The 17,308-nt window shown below is 31.6% G+C and overlaps 1 protein-coding gene across 1 annotated transcript in view; it reads left to right on the top strand.

Annotated features, from left to right (window-relative positions):
- Positions 1 to 17,308, top strand: part of hob (bridge-like lipid transfer protein family member hobbit) — a 174,501-nt gene that overhangs the window by 117,901 nt on the left and 39,292 nt on the right. Inside the window, exons 28-29 of the mRNA XM_075365147.1 lie at positions 6,119 to 6,305; positions 10,000 to 10,209. Of these exons, the coding sequence (XP_075221262.1) occupies positions 6,119 to 6,305; positions 10,000 to 10,209 (397 nt within the window). The remainder of the gene's footprint in view (positions 1 to 6,118; positions 6,306 to 9,999; positions 10,210 to 17,308) is intronic.

Below are 17,308 nucleotides of genomic sequence, written 5' to 3'. Positions count from 1 at the left end.
ACTCAGAATATGATGGCTGTTTCAAAATAATTGTTTAGTTTATAAAAAATTGTTTTTTTTTTTAATATTAAATAATGAATTATTTAATCATTATATGACATGATTTGAATGCTAGTTCAACATTATATTTTAATGCAATAGAAAAAACTATATTTTATATAAAAGTATTTTTGAAAAAATATAGTTGTTTTCATTAACATAAAGAGCCATAACATTAAACTTTTAAAGATTTTGCTGTTTTCAGAATTATAATAAATTAGAATTTTGAGTTTAGGAAGTAGTTTTATAAAGTTGTAATACTTTCATTACATTAAGACTACAATGCTGGTAATATATTTTTTAGCTAAAGTTATTGTCCAAAAGAAGGCTAGAGAAACATTTTGTGTTTTGAGCACATTAATTTCAGTTAAATAATCTACCATTGCTTGTCATGATGGTACATATAACAGGCATGTATGGTACACATCATTCTGTAAATATTAATCTTGGGGATTCTGTAATTTATTTATAACATAAGGCTTGTAGATAGAAAGAATATTTTGAAAATTCCATCTTATTCAGCATAAAATTATCTTTTTATTTTTATTAATTACCTGATAAACCATTTGTCTCAATACGTTGATTTATAAATTTAAAAATTAAATATATAATGACATAGAACACACATATATTATTTTTCATTTAGCATACAAAAAAAGATTATTTTAATTTTATTCAAAGATTTTTTAAAATTGTTATTCGTTATTTTATGTTTCCATTTTTTAATTTGTTTCCATGGAATTTTTTTGAAATCATGAAATGTATGGTATCCACATTTATAATTTTTTTTTTAGATTTACAGTATACTTTTCCAAAAAGAATAGTTTACATCAGCTAGCAAGCAGTTTTGTATACTGCTCATATATGCTTTTCCTAATATATTTGCATTAGCACTTTATTATGATGATTTAGTGTTATGAACATTAGCGTATGCCTCTAATAAGCACATTATTCTTTATATACATCTTGCACTATTCTGCTCTAAATTTTGTTAAATAATTTTATAGTTTTTAACACCTTCAGAACCAGTTACGAAATGTTTTTCTAAGTGTCTCAGGGAAGAAGATAACAGTTTAAAAAAAAATATTCTTAACTCCTGAAACTCTGACATAATGACTGAAACTTTGCTAATGTATTAAAAAATATATGAAAATATCTTATAAAGAAAATTTTTTTTCATAAAAATTTAGTTGAGCTGCATGGTTTTTTCTTTATAAATTGTTGGACAGTACCTTGTATTTTATTATGGGTATTACAGATTAATTAATTTTTTAAATTAAGAATTCTTAATGAATTAATTCATTTAGAAAAACACAAGCTGTAAAACAACCCATGAATACAGTTTTAAACCTTTTAACTCTAGTTATAGTCAGTTAAAAAATACCTAACTTTGTACTGTTATTTCATTGTTGTCATTCTCGTGGACATCTTTTCATATAATTGTCAACTCCCTCCATCATTCTTCCTTGATATCTTTTTCTCCTGCTGTTTTCTTCTCAGGTGTTCTTTTACAGAACCTGTCAGTTTTCTTGATCTTCCTTTAGGTTTTCCTCCCCTTGTATAAATATATATACCAGTTGATCATTTGAAAAGTTTCCACATTTATTATTCAACAGCCATCAGTTCTATCGTATTTCTATTTGCAGGCACATTAACATTCTCGAGGGGAACCTTTTTAAAATTATTTTCAAAGGGGTGGAACCCACCCTCAACACTACACCTACCCCTACTCAAAAATCTTAAATGTAAATGGTAACATTTAATTAAATTAAATGACAACCCGAAAAGAATAATGAATTTTGGTGAAAAGAAAATTAAAATCTGGGCACCACTTTGCTCAGTAGGTGCGAAAAATCATTTGGGGTAGTACTTTTTAAAATTTCAGTCCAACAGAAATATATATTAAATTACGTGATATTACTTCTCTTAAACCATTTGAAATAATCATAATCTGTGGATTAAAATTGTGAAAATTACTTTTTAAATCGCCAACACAAAATTTTACCCATAAATGTTTTCTAAATTTTCAAGGTTTAAAAGTTAGTTTTTTTAAATGAGACGATGTAGCTTGTGATACCTCATTGGAAGGCCCTTTGAATGACAAGTAATTTGTTACAAATAAAATAAAGATTAGTTCACTAGTATTGAAGTTATGATTAAAAGTGTGGTTTTTTTTAGGTTATGTTTGAATACAGTGTCACTGACCCAAAGCATTAGGTCCGAAATTGTCCGTTCTTGTTAAAAATATTGGTTTTAGGTTTCTCCAGCATTGAAAAAACATTTCAGTAAAAACTGCATTGTAAGATCAGTTAAACACGAAAAACCAATAATAAGGTACCTACATCTTTGCTGGCAACATGTTAAAATCGATTACCTTGGTATAACGGGTTATAATTTTCTGCCAATTTTTCAGATCTTAGTTTCTATGGTACATTTTTTTGTTTCATATTGTGTGTAATTAGTGGCAAAAAGTATTTGTTGCATTTTTTTCATCATCATATTTTATTTAAACTGTTGTATTCTTTAGTTGAAATTGGCAGTACTTACGTTAATGTTTTTTGGCGTTAATACATTAATGTTTTTTGAGTATTTATTTAATAAATTCAGTAATTATTGCAATTATTTATTATTTAAATAATCAAAACACTCCTGTTAATTAGTCAAGGTTAGCAAGCATAGGTTAAGTTTGGTTAAATTATATTTATAAAATAAATAAATATAAATAACCATTTATTAAAATTAATAAAGAGACTGTTTTGAATCAATGTTAAACTCTATATCGGCCCATTTTCCACCGAAATCCGATTGACTACTTTGTTTTTAAATAAAGCTGTAGCTGCGGCGGCGTTAATATGTAATTACCAAATTGGCATTTGATTTGTGTTATTGTTCTACCACTTGGCCTTTCATTTTTTGTCTTTAGTAAATTTGTCTTACCAAAATGACTTATAATCTGGAAGAAAGGACTGAACTAATTTTTACATACGGAGAACAAATTAAATGTGCTAGAACTGCCCAAGTGTTTAATGAATGGCATCCAAATAGAAATATTTCACGCTCTTACATTGTAAAACTTGTAAAAATGTTCCAAGAAACGGGATCTGTTATGAATAAGAAATGTGTAGGGCAAAAGGTTTTAGACAAATTAACTCTGGTTGAAATCTGGGGAAATGTGGTAGCAAATCCTCGAAGCTGAATTCATAAAATATCTCATGAAACTGGGGTTTCTTATGTTCCTGTTTTCACTACATTAAAATCGAATAAATTTTTTCCGTATAAAATTCAACTACATCAAAAACTGAATTTAGTGTGAATAATTTAAAAAAAATAATTTTCACGGTTTTAATCCACGAATGATTATTTCAAATGGTTTAAGAAGTAATATCACGTAATTTTATAGTTCTTTTTGTTGGACTGAAAAAAAACTGAAGTACTACCCTAAATGATTTTTCACATCTGATTTTAATTTTCTTTTCACAAAAATTCATTATTTTTTTCAGGTTGTCTAGTAATTTAATTAAACGTTACCATTGTTATTTAAGATTTTTTAGTTGGGGTAGGTGTGTAGAGGGGGTGGGTTCCACCCCTTCGAAAATAATTTTAAAAAGGTTCTCCCCTGAGAATGGTGTACATGCCTGCAAACAAAAATACGTTGTGATAAATCACATGTTGATGTTATTATAATTTGACTGATCGACTTTAAATTTTGTTTATTTTTTTTCTATATGTGGTACTGACAAGGTGAGGGTATTTTTAATTTTTATCACTGTGGTAAGGAATAATTTTTTAGGTTTTGTGTAAATTATTTTATTTTAAAGTTAAAATTTTGATATCTGATGTTACTTAAGTAAACTGTAAAAATTTCAAATAATTAGTTTTTTTGTCACATAGCCCTAAATTTTGTAATTTGAGGTGTTTCCAACTACATTTTATATATACGTCAACAAACATAGATTTGTGCCAGTTTTAATAACTTTTTTTATTCATTTAACAAATTAATTTTAGTGATAAAGGGATTCATATTGAAGAATGTCATGTTTGTTAGTTCAGATTTAATATGGGAGTGATCCTGCTAATATCATTTGTGTAGAAATTTTGAAACATTTATAATTTTTATTTTGGTAAGAAAATTAAGTTTATAACAATTTTCTGTTTTATCACTGGGAAAGAGTCAGTCATAAACCCCTTCCTCTTCTTAACGTTTGTGATTGATCTTCCTGAAAATATAACATGATAAGTTTTGCTATGGTCAGTTTCAATATGTTGGAAACAAAAAAAATATATGGATTTAAAAAAAATTGCTATCTTGTTCTTGATTGAGATAGACATTTTTTGGCTCTGATATGTTGCTCTAATTGAACAAGCTTACCTTCAAAATGCATGATGTTTCTGGCAGATTGAAATTTTTCGTCTAACAGAAAATTCCTCTCTTTTCGTAAATTTTTTGCAACAGCCTCTTGATGCATTAAAATTTTTTATTTGTCAGTGTCTTTGCATGTCTTCAATTTTAACATTTTTATTTTTACTGGCAGTGCTTTAGATCAAATGTCTACATAAATTGAGCAAGATAAATCAACTTGCCAAATCTTCTATTTTTGGTCCTGTGAAACCCTAGATTTGTAAATAAAAATCAATCATATTTACGCCATTAGTGAACATTTATTTCTTCAATGTCAAATTTTCTGGCAGCTGAGATCTGTTCCTGTTTTCTTTTGCATATAAAATCACCTTATTTTTTATACCAGTTTCATAGTGAACCCTTCTTGATGCCACTGCCAATATTCTGATGATAAGATTGACAAAAATATGGATGACATAAAAATGCAGTTTGTATAAAAATCAAATAGCAAAAAAATGGAAATAGGTAGTACACTCAACCAAGTTATAAGATGAACTAAATACCTACAAAGTTTACCACAGGCAATGCTATTCTCCAGTTCATTATTAAAAAGAAAAGTGTTATTAATCTCTAAACAAAGTGAAAGGACTAATTGTTATCGCTTCCTTACGTTAATGATCTCAGTAGCATTCTGAAAAACTACCTGACTAAGAAAATATGTTAAAACTACCAATTTTAAATGAAAAAAAATTTATTGACTCTAGAGGGAGGATTTTTTATTTTCAATTGTTATTTTTTTTTAAATGTTAATGTTAAATCCTAATAATGTACAATACTTAGAGAATTGGAAAACAAAACCTAAAAGGATTTTTTTTAAATCTATAATAAACCTTTTTTCAAATTAAAAAAAAAAAGTTTGAATCTAAGCATCATCTGATTTTTTATATATTAAAACGAGTAAAAAGGTGTAACTTAGATTTGAGTAAATACAATAATATGCAATACCTTCAGTTTGTTCACTGCAGGTACTAAACTGTTTAGTGACCATTAATCATCTCAAAGAAATCAACCCTGACTTAGCCACTTGTATTCTTTACATGTGTTACAGCCATAAGAAAGATTGCAACAAATAATATGACGCAACAAATTATTGAGTCCTTTCTGTTGTAGAACAAGAACAGTCTTATATATACTGTTTCCTCAACAGAAGAATGAAATTCTGATGCAACATATATGTCAGAAATTAAAAATTTAAATAATCAGTTATGTTAAATGGATTCAAGTAAGTATGTAAGATGATGATAATGCAAGTACCTTCAAAAATGTGTTCTTCATAAATAATAAGAAAGAAATTAATGTAAGAAAAGTTACCTAGTATTTTACTGTTTAGGTAGATGGGCTAATTTAATTACTTGAATATAATTAATAAAACACTGTTATTTATTAAAAATATGCTTAACAAAATAATTTTTAATTTTTTCTGTTAAAGAGCTTTTGTTTGAAAATCTGCTTGATTCATAAAATGAAAGAGCAGTTTTTTTTTATAATGTTTGGTACAGTAAACATATATAAGATATTGTGACTTCCTGTGCAAATGACAGGTGTACACATTTATCGTAAAGTACTTATTTATTTTTTGTAAGAGTATTTATTAATATTTGTTTAAGGTTAAATAGTTTTTTAATTCTATACTATATTTAAGTTTATCTAATTCATGAGTATTTTACATATGATTTTTAGGCTACACCTTCACCGATGACAAAATTACAGTCTGGTCATGCTGCAACTATGTTGCAACAGTTAATAGCAGAAGCTGAGAATAAAGCAGTTGTTTTTAGTGATGATATGTCTGCTCAAACCAAAGAACAACATCTCCAAGGTTTAGCTGCTTGCCAGGGTGATGATGTTGTGCATAAAAACTGGCTGAGTATGTAAAAAATAATTAATTGTATTTTAGTGATAAAATATGTATATTAAAAAAAACAAATGCTAGTTTTTACTCACTTCTGCTGATAATTTTATAATGCACTAGTAATTTAAACGTAACCTGAGCTTTTATTTTTAAAATTTATTTGTACAAATCAGAAAAAAAAAACATTTATTGCTTTTCTTCATAGTCTACATGAAGTTCTACATGTTTTTTCCAGTGTGTGTAAAATTTGTGGATCCTTTCTTCATAAAACGTTTGAGGACTTGCTACAAGCCAATTTTTCATAAACTCTACTTTATTTTCGCTCTGGAATTGATGTTTCCCCAGTATCTCCTTTAATGGCTCAAACAAAAAATAATTACAGAGGGATAAAACTGACTGAACATAAGATGTTCTAAGGTTTCCCAGTAAATTTATTCCATTTTTTCTGGCTGTGTGAGGCCTCACATTATCAGGAGGTGTAATCAAATCTGTGATAGGCCAGTCTATGATTGGCCTTTTTTTAATGTGAGTAGCTTTCACTTTGTACAAGAGCTGCAGATTTCTCTGTAATGCCTTTGCAGGATATGGCTCTCCAGTCCTATACCATTTCACAACGCTGAATTTGACTTGGGAATTTAGTGATGGACATATGTTTCACCACATGTAGCTATTTGATGGAAAATATCATTTCCATCTGATTGAAATTGTTTTAGTAGCCTTTGACAAATTTCCTGTCAGGTCTTTTTCCTATTTTGAGTCAGAAGTCTTGGAACACATTTTGCACAGAATTAGTGTAACCCAAGGTGTTTATGATAATGGAGTGTTCACTTCCATGACTGATACCCATTTCCAAAGCAGTTTCATTGACTGTAAGATGTTGATCATCTTCAATGAGGTCTTGGCTTAATCAAATGTTGTCATCTATCACATTGTCCTTGAACCTCTGTTGTGACTCATTTTCTGTAGCTTCATTTCCTCCTTTAAACTTGCTGGCCTAGCTGTACATTTGGATTCATGACATAAGTACCAAACTGTGCACATAGTACAGCCAAAATTTCAAAGAGTTTGATGCCCTCATTCGTGAGAAACAGCATTATAATAATATATTGTGAAAACAATGATGGAACTTCTTACTCTGACACAGTGCTATTAACCACAGAGACACGAATTCTGACGTGGAGTATCCATCCCTTGCCCACATTTTCATGGTCAATATTACTTGCAGCCCAGTCATGTTTGTACATGAACTGTGAAGACAAAAGTCTGATTTACATTTGACTGATCCTTGTGCTGACATAAAATCTAAGCTGCACTTGAATTGTGTAGTTGATCAAGAATTACTGAATGTGACCAGGTTCATTCCTTTTCTAAAGAATATGTTATCAAATAGATTAGTTTAATTGTTTATAACAAAGTATTCCCCACTATGAATTTATAGTTATTTATCAACTAGCAGAATGTCTAGAAGTTAATCCATCATGTGAGTGTTTAGCATCATCGGCATTAAACATTATTTTATGATTTAACTGGATTTGTATGCATACAAATCCATAACTGATGTTATGAGCATAATTTCTAGTATTTTTTATTCAATTAACAGCAGTATGTTAAGAATGGGATGGCTTGAATGGACTAGATAGACTCTAAAGTCTAAATTGAGATTACAGCGTATTGTCGACTGCATCCTGTTAGAGTCTACTTTGAAATGAGCCTCTTCAACAATAATGTCACTTACAAGACTACTGATAAAGGTCTGTATGAAGTCTGTTCAGAAAATAACTGAACATTTTTAATCACGCACCAGCAGATAGATTTAGTGATATGCAGTTGGCAACATTGTGTTCCGCATAACCTTCTCTGTAACCATATTTTCTTGGATTGTTGATATCTCATTTATTTTTTTGAGTTATTGTTATTTGAGTGTAATGTGTTTAAGTGTTAGTAGAGATTTTTGGAATGTGCAATTTTTGGGAGCAAACGATACAAAGTAAAATTTTGCGTAAAACTGGGGAAAACTTTCACAGAAATGAAACAAGGGGAATTTTTGAAACAAGCTTACAGAGATGATGCTGTGTGTCATACTCAATGTTATGAATGGTTTTCACGATTTATAAGTGGTCATCGTCAGTCAATTGAAGATGGTCCTCAACCAGGAAGTTCTTTGACTTCAGTTGATGACACCCACATTCAGAATTCAACAATCTGGTGCGTGCCGATTGACTGTCAGAGTACTTGCAGAAAAGGTTAGCATCTCAGTTGGATAATGCCATGACGTTTTGACTGAAAAATTGAATATCAAGTTGCAGCAAAATTTGTTCCTCATTTCCTCATTTGATGACCGAATAGCAGAAAGAACATTGAGTGGACATTTATCGGCAACTTCTTGAACAAGCTAATAATGATGAATTATTCATGCAAAGGATCATAGCAAGAGATGAAAGCTGGGTTTATGGCTACAACATTGCGAATTGGCAAAGGATCTCCATGCCCCAAGAAAGCACATCACTCTCGATCCAATGTTTAAGTGATGCTGTTTGTTTTTTAAATTTTAATGAGATTGTGCATTTTGAATTCTTGCCTCAAGATGAGACTGAACTGTGCGTACTATCAAGGCATTTTACAACAGTTACATGAAAAAATTTGTAAAAAAAGACCAGAGTTCTGGCAAGACAACTCACAGTTCCTTCACCATGACAATGCGCACTCTCAGTTTTGTCAGTTCATCAGTTTTGTGCCAAAAATCAGATGACTGTCCTCCCCCAGCCTCCCACTCACCAGACCTGGCTCCTTGCGATTTTTTCTTATTTCTGAAATTAAAGTCAGTGATGAAAGGGTGCCATTTTGAGATTATTGATGATATTAAAGCAAATTCGTCATGGACCTTAAAGGCCATTTCAAATGAACCTATCCAGGACTGCTACATTAAGTGGAAACTGCAGGTAAAAATCTGTGAATTGGTGAGGGGAATACTTTGAAGGGGACTAGAACCAATAATCTGTCAAATTAATAATAAAGATTAAAAGAATAAAGTTCAGTTATTTTTCTGAACAGACCTCATATATTAGTTTCAAAAATATCATATGGAAGCATAATTTTTATACTTGAGAAGAATGCGAGTCATTTTTTTACATTATTTTTTTTAGAATAAAATTAATTAATATGCAATGCTACATTATACTTGAATATCATTGTACAAAATACATAAAAGTTTTTCATGCAGAGTAATGTTCATTGCAGGTAAAACTTTCTATGTTCTATCAACAAGTTTTTAGGTAGACTATTTTGGTGAATGGATTGAGGTAATTTTTTGCTACAAAAGTATACATTAATGTATTGTTTATATTGTCTACTTTACTCCTTCCGCATATTATATATGTAAAGCACTCAGGTTATGACAGTCACTCATCATAATTGCTTTTTCTGACAGTAATTATGATCTCTAGTCACTCCTTGGTGTGAACAGAGTGATGATTATCGATTCCACAGCTTAGTTACACAGTGCTCTTGAGTACATCTGTCTTTTTCAGGAATGATTAACACATTTCAGGTCACATACAGTTGTTCAGTAATGGGATCTAACATGTGTGTTAAATGATTTTAATGGTTATATTAATTATTTGTTTTGAATATTTGATTTTCTGATCTAGTTTATTTAATAACATTTTTTTATTTAATCTTTTTTGTTTTATCTTATGTACTATTTTTACAGTCGCTCTAGTCAATAGTCAAGTATTACTTAAAGGTATAGAAACAAAAGGATATGTTATATTAAGTGCAGCAAAAGCTGAAATCTTACAAAGAATACATAAGCCTTTATGGAAAGATAGAACCTTAGTTTCAAAAACAACTTGGGTTGGTTCTTTAGAGTGTATGCAGTATTATGCCACTGTCAGCGCCGGTGAAAATGATTCCCTTGATGGTATGTTGTAGTCTGTTTTTTATTTATATGTACTTTTTTATATAAGTATACTTAATACTTTTGTATTAAGTAAATAATCATTAAACTATTATACATTAAGTTTTTCTTTAGAGAAAAATTTCTTAGTACTAGTCATCTATAACCTGAAAACTTAAAGCCAAACTGGTCATGGATGCTGATCTTTTAAATGTACCTTGCGTTCTCTAATAAATTTTTTCAGAAAATATTTGAGTTGAAATTTTTTTTCCACTTGTAACTCTTGAATTTTTTGAAACAGAAGAACTTTATTGTATAATTATTGATCTGAATAAAACATTTATTTATTTGAAATAAGAACAAGTATGTAGTCCAGACTTAAAAAAAAGCTATTTCATATATTAGGAAAAATTATTCTATAATCTCAGAAGTAAAGGTAAAAGAAAAACATTATAATAAATTATTTTAAGAAAATGTTACATTTATTCATGTATAATTAAATATAAATGTTATACTTGCGTTAACAAAAGTTTTACTTCATTTTAATTCTCATGATTGTAAATAGAGCAGTAATCTGCTTTATTGTGAGTTTCTTGTTGTATTTAATTTGGTATTAGGAATTTCAAGTGTCTAGATCAACTTTGTTGTATGTTGACATGCTGAGTTTGTGTATTAGAGGAGTTTTCAGGTGTAATTAGAATTACATCTATTACCATTGTCTAATTTGTCATCAGATATTTTCAATTTATCCCATGGTGATTTATTTGTAGTAATCCTTTCATTTGCTTAACCGTTGCCTAGACGTCACTATCCAGAGCATTTTTGCACTACCTTTTCTGTGAATTAGAAAATGTTTTCAGAGGTGCAGTTAAGATTTCCAGTAAAGGCTTGTGAATACATAGCCCTTTCCAATGCTTCATTTATGTGCTCTGGCACATAACTTTAGATGGTAACCTATACTCCTGAAAAATAAACTTTTTAATAAAAGGAGCTTTTAAGTATTTGAACCTAACAGTCATGAACCAGAAAACGCTCACTTTTTGCCAGCATTTTGGTATAGCTCATACCTTCATCAAGGTGTGTATTATGTTTATTTAAAAAAAAAAAAAGTAATAAAATAAAGATTAGTAAACAGTAAACAACTGAGTAAAAACTGCACTGTAGGGCCAGTATACCTACCAGGGATGTAATTTTTTCACATGAAGCTCCAGTCATTACGCTAGCTATTACTTTTTATAATTATCTGCCATGCTGGCTCTTTATATTATGCCACTTATTTTCTACCTCACCAACAAAACTGTTTAATTACTACATGATATTTGTAAAAATATTCTTCCTTATTTTACTGTATTTGTACTTCTTGGATTTCACATCCCAAATTTTAGATGCTCCTGTTATTTTTAAGTAGTAAATTCTTTTCTCTATTCCATTTGGCCGTTTATTTTTTTTATTACTTTTGGAAACATAGTCATAAATGATTATAGTAATAGAAATCAAGATTTATTAAAAGGTTCACAGAAAATAAGAACAATGTCATATTTTAAATACCACTTCAAATAATATAAATCTAAAAACATAACCTTAGAAGCTACTTTAAGATTTTCAGTCGCCTATATTAAAACATATTAAAAAGCTCATAAAGTTAAAGTCTGTGTTATTTCTGTGCATATACTAGCTCATACAAAATATTTGAGAAAATCACACTGCTCATACAAATTCTATTGATTTTGTGATGTATCTTGATTTATCGATTTAACTTGCATCTCTTTGTAATTTCATCTTGCGTTTAACTTTCACTACACATACTTAGAATAATGACAAACATTTTTCAAAAGTGTAACAAGATTAAATCTATACTATTATGCAAAGAGGGAGGGGTTTATTTGTTTGGGTTAAACAAAAAAAACTACCTGATCAGTTGCAACCAAATTTTTATCCATGTTTTTTGGCGTAACTGAAAAGGTTTATAGACATATTTCATCTTGAAAAATCTCAGAAAAACATTAAACCAACAATTAAAACGCTCATTAAAAAGGTAATGCTTCAGGGTCTCCATATGTGTAATATGTTGACTCTCCACTAGGCAGTGGGTATGTTGCTCTCAGGCATCAACTTTTTACATATTATATTGGCTCTCTGCTAGGTGGTGGACATGTTGCACTAAATTCAGTCTACTTAATCAGCATAAGCTGCCAATAATTGTTAATTATTGAATATCAGACAATTATAATTCCTTTTTTTGCTATACGTATAGTAGTTAGGTTAATGCAATTGTATTCGACTTTTCAGGTAGTATGATATATTGTTTCTGTAATAGGCAATAAATATTTGATTAATCAGATTTATTTATTTATCTATCTATTTTGGCAGTATTTGTTAAGTGATAAATATTTGATTATTCAAATTTAAAATTAATAAATAATTATAAGTATATAAAAATACAAATATAAAATATAAATAAAAATAATCTAAATTAAATATCTGTAAATTAATTGACAATAAACTGCTTCTAGCGGGAGAAAATTGTGGGTAGAGCCTTGTGCAGGCTGTCTCACATTAAATAAAGAATCCTTTTTTTGACTGCTAAATATTACAAAATAATCCCTTTCTTTTATTAATAAAATTGATAAATTATAAAAGTAAATAAAAATACAAATATAAAATATAAATAAAAATAATCTACTCTTAGAAATTAAATAAAATAATCTGTAAATTAATTTACAACAGACTGCTTCTAGTGGGAGAGAGTCTAAAGCTTTGCTTTTAGCATGGAGGGAGCTGTGTGCAGCCGCCTGACACACCACCATTGGTCCGCTCTGCGCCAATAGCAGCTAAAATAAAAATGTGAGCACATATTGCAAACAAACAAAAACCCATGCACCATCATTTTTTATAGAGAATGATTGTGATGGTATTTTTTCAGTAACAAATGCTTTGATTATTCAAATTTATTTATCTATCTATTTTGGCAGTATTTGTTCAGCGATAAATATTTGATTATTCAGATTTATTTATCTATCTATTTTGGTGGTATCTGTCGAGTTCTTTTTCTACAATCGTGTCGAAATGGAAGAGACGTAATATTGATAGAAAATCTACAGATGTGAGGTGAATGTCCACATCGTGTTTACATGAGACTATGGAAGAGTGTGAGGATCTATTTTACAGTGCTATATAATATAGGAAAGCCACTTTAAAGTTCAAATCTGCTTTTGATGTGATCCTCATTTGGATTATATTAATAGTAAAGGTTTACAAATTTGTGCAATGATTAAAATTTGCAATCATTGTTTTGCAAAAAAATGGAAAGATGAAGCACCTGGAATGTGTAGTTCTGGTGGATAAGTTTCACTTCCTACACTTAATGCTCTACCAGAACCAATTAACAATTTGGTTTTAGGATCTCATCCTTTGTCAAACATTTTCTTGATAATGTTGGAAAATACTACACTTTATTTGAGATGACTTTCGGTGCTAAACAAATTGTAGAAGGGAATTTTATGCTTACATTTAAAATTCAAAGTCAAGTTTACCATCGCATAGGAAGTTAATTTCCAGCACTTGGTGTCAATCACCAATTTTTACAAATTTATTTCCATTCTGATGCTGATCAAACTTCTCTTTGTACTAATTATTCCAAACTTGAAGAAGAAACTAATAACAGCACTCCAGCAAGTGTTGCTGGAACATAATAATTTGATGAGAGAGTTTAAATGCAATATTGATAACACCTTTGAGTAATGCAGAAGATTTTAAATTAATAATTCATGCTGATCATGTACATGTTAATCATCTCGGGGGGGGGGGGGGTCATTATACTAAGAAGTTGCTGTTTTACTGGTCGATGATTTAAAGGACCTAAAGATATAATCTTACATTGCCGTGATGGTCAAATGCAACATGTGTCTGAGCTTCATCGCTTTTATGATCCTTTACAATATCCCCTTATGTTTATGAAGGGTGAAGATGGAAATTATCTAACTCTTCCGCTAAATAATAATGAACAAAATAAAACGGTTTCTTGCATGCAATTTTATGCTTATCGACTTATGTTTCAAGATAACATTGATAATTTTTTACATTATTATAGAAACTTATTTAATCAATATTGTGTTGGCCAAAATGATTTTTGAAGATTAGCCTTTATTCATAATAACCAAAAAAAATTACATACGGATGATTACATTCATCTTCGAGATACTGTGCAAAAAGACACCAATGTTAATGCTAACAATATGGGTCAAAATGTCATGCTTCCTTCATCTTTCACTGGTTTACCATAGTAAATGCATAAGAAATCTCAAGATTCTATGACATACATGCATAAACATGGGCGTTCACATTTATTTATAACTTTTACATGCAATCCTGAATGGCCAGAAATAAAAAACAAACTATTCACTGGTCAAATATCTACTGACAGACACGATATTATATCCAATTTTCCATTTGAAAATGAATAAACTCGTAGACCTTATTAACAAAAAAGAAATATTTGGTTTGGTCAACTGCTATGCTCTAACTGCTGAGTGGCAAAAACAAGGCTTACCTCATTTTCACATATTGGTATGGTTAGTAATTAAATTATGACTTGATGAAATTGATCTTATATCAGCTGAACTCCCTGATAAAAATGTTGACCCATTATTATATGACTGACATTGTAAACATATGTGTCACAGACCATGTGGTGATGATATAAATAGATTATCACCATGTATGATAAATGGAAAATGTTCAAAAAAGTATCCTCGAATGTACATTTACAACACTCAAACTGCAGATGACGGTTACCCGACCTTTCACAGGAGAAGTCCAGAGGCCGGAAGTCATACGACAACTTTAAAGATGCAAGGTAATATAATTGATATTGATAATAAATGGATCATCCCATATTGTCCACTATTGTCATGTTGCTTTAATCCCCACATAAATGTTGAATTTTGCAACTCCGTGCAAGCGACTTGACATAACTGCAAATATGTTACCAAAGGTTCAGATCAAGCAAACTTTGTTGAAAATCAAATAGATGAATTGAATCAGTACATTAATGGTAGATATATATATGCACATCTGAGGCCAATTGGTGATTTTTTGACTTTCCAATACATCTATGTTATCCAACTATTGTTCACTTAGAAAACTATCAATGTATTTATTTCACTGAACAAAATCTCCAGTGAGTCCTTGAAAGACCACAAAAAACCACTCTTATTGCTTTTTTTTGAGCTTTGTCAGTCCAATGACTTTGCTAGACACTGTTATGTCCTGAAGTTCCTAGATGCTAGGCATCTAGGAAGATGCCTAGCATCTAGAAGTTCCTAGAAGAAAGCAGGAAACTGACATCGAAGGATTTCCTGGAATTAAAAAGGATGCTACTTTGGTAGAGTATATACAATTCATCTAAACCAAAGTGAATGCCTTCATCTGCGTATGTTATTGCATAATGTTATGTTGCTACATAATAAGTCATATTCAGATAAATATTTAAAAATCATTTTAGAGTTTTTCTTAATTCTCTTTTTTTAAGGAGTCCGAAGGTATATGGCACTGTGGCTCAACGAACACAGCCACTGCCACCATAACTGTGTGTGACTTTTTATTCTCTTGTCTGCCCCCCCTTGGACGGATCCGCAGACAAGCAATAGTCCGCGTCCCGGAGAGGTGTCCGTCTGACTGACAGGCCTCCCCACCTACCGGCTGTAAATCCGGCATGGTAGGTTGGCTCGCTGGTTCAGGATCTTTTGCATTGCCCACTCTAATGGGTAAAAGCTTACCCATCAATTTGGGTCTTTTCCTTTGCCCACTCTAATGGGTGGCTGATATTGTCACCCACCAGTACGGGTCTTTTCAATCACCCATTCAAACAGGTAGGCTGGTACGTCCTATCCGCCAGTTCAGGTCCTTTCTCATAGCTTGTGTTGGGCAGGCTAGCAGGGCGTAGACCAGGCCCCCGACTAGCGGTCCTCGCCTACTAGATCTTGGGGATATTCACGTGGTATCCCATTCCAGAGATTCTTCCTCCTTGGTCATGAGGACTTCTTGTATGAACTGGACCATGTTTTGCCAGTTGTTTAGGCTAGCAGTCATATATTGGACCACTTTGTCTGGATTCAGGTGTTGCAACTGTCTGTTTTGTCGTGTTTCCTCCCATCACAGACAGTGGAAGAATATGTGCCCAAGGGCGTCTTCCTAACCACAGTATAGACAGTTCGAGAATGGTTTTCTTCTGAAGCGGTAAAGATATCCAACGTATTCCCCATTGCCAGCCAAGAACTCTGTAGTATAGTATGATGTTTCACTATGTCGTCTGTCCAGCCATGCGTCAAGATGTGGGATTAGGGTATGTGTTCATTGTCCTTTACTGGAGGCATCCCACCTCTCTTGCCATTCCTAGCATAGGAGTTGTTTTGCTGCCTTCTTCTCCATACCCTTGTACACCCGTTTCCGGTACATTGCTTGCAGATAGATGGGCGGCATGCCGGCTATCACATCCACTGCGTCAGTTGAGATCGTCCTGCATCTGCTTATCATTCTTAGGGCTGCTCTCCTCTGCAACGCTGTCATCTTTTTGACATTCCCCCAGACATTCAACGCCGAGAACCAGGTCGACACTGCATACAGCAAAATGCCTGTGGCAGTCGACATCAGTAGTTTTCGTTTAGATGCCCGCGGTCCCTGTGTTGTCAACATCAGATTGCTTAGAGCCGCTTTTTTGCATACCTTGGTGACGTGTGCTGTAAATTTGCCAGACCTTTGGAACCACACCCCTAAATATTTTGCTTGTGGACTTTCCTGTATCTGTATGTTGTTGATCGCCATTCTTATCTGATGCAACCTTCACCTTCCCGCGATTACAACCACCAATGTCTTTTGCGGGGTCAGGGCTAGTCCTTTCCTGGTGAGCCAGTCATTCTCACACCGGACTGCCGAGTTGGTTGTCTCCTCCACCTCCTCTTCAGTGTGTCCTGCCACCATCATCGCCAAGTTGTCAGCATAGGTGAGGAGCATGACATCTTCGTGGAACGTGAGGTGAAGGACCCCATCAAAAACAACATCCCATAGCAACAGACTCAGGACTAAGCCTTGGGATACTCCTTTCTTCATATAGCACGTTATGTCC

The sequence above is a fragment of the Lycorma delicatula genome, chromosome 4 (assembly GCF_047948215.1).
Source record: "Lycorma delicatula isolate Av1 chromosome 4, ASM4794821v1, whole genome shotgun sequence".
In the NCBI taxonomy this organism is placed as follows: domain Eukaryota; kingdom Metazoa; phylum Arthropoda; class Insecta; order Hemiptera; family Fulgoridae; genus Lycorma; species Lycorma delicatula.
Note: the sequence above shows the minus strand (reverse complement) of the source record. Positions and strands in the feature narration are given on the sequence as shown.